Source organism: Argentina silus (assembly GCF_951799395.1).
Source record: "Argentina silus genome assembly, chromosome: 3".
Classification (NCBI taxonomy): Eukaryota; Metazoa; Chordata; class Actinopteri; order Argentiniformes; family Argentinidae; genus Argentina; species Argentina silus.
Genome location: NC_139657.1, coordinates 9,273,759 through 9,278,758, shown reverse-complemented (window position 1 = coordinate 9,278,758; position 5,000 = coordinate 9,273,759). Strand labels below are relative to the sequence as shown.

Sequence of the window (5,000 nt, the reverse complement as noted above, 5' to 3'; positions counted from 1 at the left end):
TATATTAAATCTATATCAATTATATACAAGATATCTAATATACTCTATGGTGCAAAAGGTACAAGAGAAATTGAGTGGGTCAGCAACATCTTGTCAACCGGTCTTCGTCCTAGTGTCCCATCCGTTATTGAAATACGCTGTCCCACAAACGAGACACCAGAGAGATTTGACAGATAAAGAGTTAGTGTGCTGAAATCAATGACAGATAAATAAACGTATACATATTCAATTCTTCTTCTGGTAATTTAACATATTCAGTCGTCAGTATTATCTGTGTTTATGTGCGTTTCACTGTGTGTGTGTGTGTGTGTGTGTGTGTGCGTTTCACGCGTGTGTATATACATTCCTGTTGGACATGCAGTTGTGTGAAGAATACACTAGGTGACAGGAGGAGAGTCATCAGGTGAGGTGAGTTGCTTAACCCTGTATGGAGCGAGTTTAGTACGCACTGTGTTCTACCAGAGAATTTTCACTGCAGACTTTTTCAATGACATCAGTTGGAATGCTGAACAAAGGATAGCATAATGCCCTCGGCATTTCTAAAAAGGAAGCATATATGTGTGTATGTTTAGTACATCTTTTCCTGAGCTCTGCAAAAGCAAAACGCCACAGATTCTCACAATAGGCTATGTCTAACCCTCCCCACATTCACCCCTTCCCTCTACAGGACATTCACACATCCTCAGACACACACACATTGCACATACTCTCCCCTGGGTCAAATCTTTTTGGATCTTGTAGGATTTTAAAGATCTTGGCTGTGTTCCAAAAGGCATACTTGCGCTCTTATCTAGAGCGTATACCAAGAACCCATTTTGGAACACAGCTCTTGTTTCCGGTTCCTTCTTTACCTTCGTAGCATTTCACTAGGATCCTGAATCTGAACAGGGGTTTGACTCCAGAGTGGACCCTGCTCATTGCCAGAATCTTGTTCCGATTCAGGATCCTTCCAAGATCTTTAAGGATCCTCCAGGATCCTGGTCAAGATTTGGACCAGGGCTCAACAATTACACACAGACACGATTATACAGATATGATCATCAGTGCTGAAATCATACAAGGGTAGCAAATCAATCATGAGACACAAAGAAGATTAGATTGTCATCAGAATCTGGTGGAGGCCAGGGGCGCAAGTCCTTGTCCATGAATCTCGTTTACAGCAGGAGAAAGTATGAATGAGTCAAAGACAGTTGGGTCTGGCTCTGCTGAAAGGGCTCAGGAAAACACTGGTTCACAAACTGTTACCCTGTGACTGTGTTTCGAGCCAAGAGTCTGGGCTAGGAAGTCTGTCACCGTGGTCCACCATGCGGAAACACTCACAGCCCTTCTCAGGCTCTGGCAGGGTGTGTTCTGTGACATACAGTAACCTCCCAGTCTGTCACAGGCGTCGGACGCCACATAGATCACAGAAACATCTCACAAACAAGCAAGTGAACTTCGAGCGAAAATGCAAAAATCAAGGAAACCGCAAGGGTCTCCCTTGCAAATCTAGGTGTGTGAAAGAGAAACACATATATCAACAACACTGTGTCACTGCATCAGGTACAGTACGCATAAGTTCAGATTTAGGGTTAGAAAAGCTGTTTTTAAGAAATGTTTTCAAAACTACAGTGCTTCATATTCAAAAATACTCGTTAGGTAGAACTTTAAATGGACTCTTGTCGGGTTTAATTCTTTGCTGTGTCTCCCCCTTGCCTCTCTCGACAATCCCCCTCCCCCTCCTCTTCTCCCCCACTCTCTCTCTCATCCCTCTATTGACCTCTCCCTGCCTCTCACCCTTCTCCTTCTCCCTTTTGTCCCTCCCTCCCTCCCTCCCTCCCTCCCTCCCTCCCCAGTTCTTATGTGTGTGTAAAACTATAAAGGTCTCCTCTGTAAAGGTTTGCAGTTGGTGGGTTGGGTCAGACGAGGCTTCGTGAGCCGCTGGAGTTCCGTCTCCTGCTGAGGAGCGGGTGGGGCAGGGTGTGGTGCAGGGGCATGGGGGAGTCAGGGGGGATGTACTGGTGGGGGTGGTTGTAGGGGGGAGGCGGGGGAGGCAGAGGGGGCTGGGGGCCGTCACCCTCTCGGACACGTATGGGCGTGGACATGGCTGATTGGATCAGGCGGTGGTGGGAGGTGGGACTCTGGCTGAGGAACGCTTCCATTCGTCCTCGCCCGCTCTGGTCCACGACGATCACCTTGACGATCTGCTGGCATTGGATGAGCGTTTCTGGGCGGAGCTCCCCGGACTGGACGGTGCTTAGCAGGGCTGGGGGCGCGGCTAGGGCCAGAGCGGAGGAGGAGGAGGAGTCAAAGCTGGGCTGGTTCAGCTGGTAGGTCTGCAGCCTGTTGTGAATTGACACCTAGTTTAGGAACAGTCAGAGAACGCATGAGGAGTTACCAGCCTGAACGCAGCCTCTACGCAGCCCTCTGGTGGGTTACACACAGGCATGCAGGGGAGGCAGCGCATGCACACACACACATGTACACACACACATAGACACACACACACACAGACCAGCCCAGAGACACACCCAGGGAGAGAGGGGGGGGGGCATGTGTGCCTAGGGGAGGAGGGAGGAGTGTGTGTGGGGGAAGGTGACACCGAGGGCTTGGTGTCTCCCTAACACAGTTATTATGCAACTCTAAAGGACCGACTAGGTTCAGGAGGGAGAGGGAACGTAGGAGAAGAGGAGGGATAGAGGGAGGATCGGGAAAGAAGAAAAGAGGGGAAGCGATTAGCTATGCGCACAGGACGTTTAGAGGAGAGGGTCTGGGCTGGTTTAACACACACACACACACACACACACACACACACACACACACACACACACACACCCTTCATGGCATCAAGCTTGAGTGTAGATGGCTTTCATGGAGATGGTTTTCTAGAAACCCGGAATGGCTTAGAAATGCGTATGTGATGCCTTGAAAGCAGTTGATGTGGTGAAGGCTGGGAAGCAGCTGATGTGTCTGTTGTCACAGTGTCTGAGGATGACACACACATGAAACCTCTGGAAGCCGAGCACTAGAGACTGACAGAGAAGAAACCTTGTGCCTGAGGCAGGCTTAAAAGTACACACACACACACACACACACACACACACGGGAGAAGCACACACCCCGGACGATCACCAAGGACCTCAGCCATCATAGACACGGTCTGTCTGGCAGACGGTACCGGTGTGTCTGGTCTCTGACCGACAGGTACCGAGACAGTTTCTACCTCCAGGCCAGAAGATTTAACCCTAGCTGTCCACCTTTCACGACCTGCTGCTCACCTTCATCAACAATCTGCACTGACTCACTTTATCAACCACACACACACATATACTCGCTCTCTCCTATCATACACACACACACACGCACACACTCACACACACAGACATGCACACTCGCTCTCTCCTATCATACACACACACACACACACACACACACACACACATATACACTCACACACACACACACTCACAGACATGCACACTCACTACCATCAGTGTTCTTACTGTATTGTATTGCTCACTTTATCATACACTGACTGTCTATCGTGTGATTATTGTATTTTTTTTCTGATGTCCTGATATTTGCACTGTTGAGAGGAAGCTGGCAAAGTAAGCATTTCATCTCACAACTTACAACTGTATCGTGTGTATAGGACCAATACACTTTGACGTGAGTTGACACTCCTTCCAGCATAATGCCAAAGGCCTGCCTGCCTGCCCACACACACACACACTTACCTGAGCGAGTGTGTGTGTCACTCACCTCGACAGTATTGTTGCCGGTCTTCTCATACATGTCCTGTTGACCTGAGAGGAGAGACACAGCAACACTCATAAAGTACCCCTCCTACACATCATTTACACACAGAGGACAGTACTGGACAGTAAAAAGGATTGCTTGTCAATGTTGACCGTGTGTGTGTGTGTGTGTGTGTGTGTGTGTGTGTGTGTGTGTGTGTGTTCTGTCAGTAAAACGAGGATTGATTACTTTATCTTACGATGACTGATGGATAAATGATTCACTTCCTTAAACAAATGTATTTGTTGTCACTTGCTTTGGATAAAGGCGTCTGCTAAATGCCATCAACGTCAATGTAAATGTACTGGTCAGGCATCCATGTGTATCAGTAGAGACGGGTGGAGGTAAAAACGAGCCCGCCTTTCCGATTTCTACCCTCCACCGGCCTCCCCTGATGTGTACGGTATGGGATCTGTGTGTGTGTATGGAGGAGACAGGCCATGTGACTTTTCATCTGTGTTTTTCATTTCCATGACGGTAGGACCAATCATCTGGATGACCTTGAAGTCGTCTGTCTGACCTCAGGATGGATCCAGGTAAGCCCTGTCAGGGTATGATGGGGGGGACAGGAGAGAGAGGGCGGTACAGTACCTGATGGAGACCCATAGCCTCGGTGTATGTCCATCTGGCTCCCATTGGTGTGTGAGGGGTGTGGCTGGACCCCCTGCTGACTCTCCAGCTCCCCTGCAGCACAGAGAGAGACCCCTGTCAACGATGACCCCTGACCCCATGACCCCTAACTTCTGATTTATTCAGTGTGCGTGCGTGTGTGTGTGTGTGTGTGTGTGTGTGTGTGTGTGTGTGTGCGTGCGTGTGTGTGTGTGTGTGTGTATCCTCAAATTGGATGTGTATCTGCTCCATCTCGTGTGTGTGTGTGTGTGTGTGTGTGTGTGTGTGTGTGTGCGCATGTGTGTGTGTGTGTGTGTGTGTGTGTGTGTGTGTGTGTGTGTGTGTGTGTGTGTGTGTGTGTGTGTGTGTGTGTGTGTGTGTGTGTGCGTGTGTGTGCATGCGTGTGTGTGTGTGTATCCTCACATTGGATGTGTATCTGCTCCATCTCGTGTGTGTGTGTGTGCATGCGTGTGTGTGTGTGTGTGTGTGTGTGTGTGTGTGTGTGTGTGTGTGTGTGTGTGTGTATCCTCACATTGGATGTGTATCTGCTCCATCTCATTGACCTCGGTGATGGACTCTCGGAGCTCCTCGGCAAACTTCCTGAGCTCCTCTCC

The 5,000-nt window shown here is 49.2% G+C and overlaps 1 protein-coding gene across 1 annotated transcript in view; it reads right to left on the bottom strand.

Moving 5' to 3' along the window:
- Positions 1-1,898: 1,898 nt before the first annotated feature.
- iqsec3b (IQ motif and Sec7 domain ArfGEF 3b) overlaps positions 1,899-5,000 on the bottom strand; it is a gene marked incomplete at both ends in the record, with an annotated part of 19,416 nt that continues 16,314 nt past the window's right edge. Inside the window, 4 exons of the mRNA XM_083666110.1 lie at positions 1,899-2,339; positions 3,742-3,785; positions 4,369-4,461; positions 4,919-5,000. The exon at positions 4,919-5,000 is cut by the window's right edge and continues 77 nt beyond it. Of these exons, the coding sequence (XP_083522236.1) occupies positions 1,899-2,339; positions 3,742-3,785; positions 4,369-4,461; positions 4,919-5,000 (660 nt within the window). The remainder of the gene's footprint in view (positions 2,340-3,741; positions 3,786-4,368; positions 4,462-4,918) is intronic.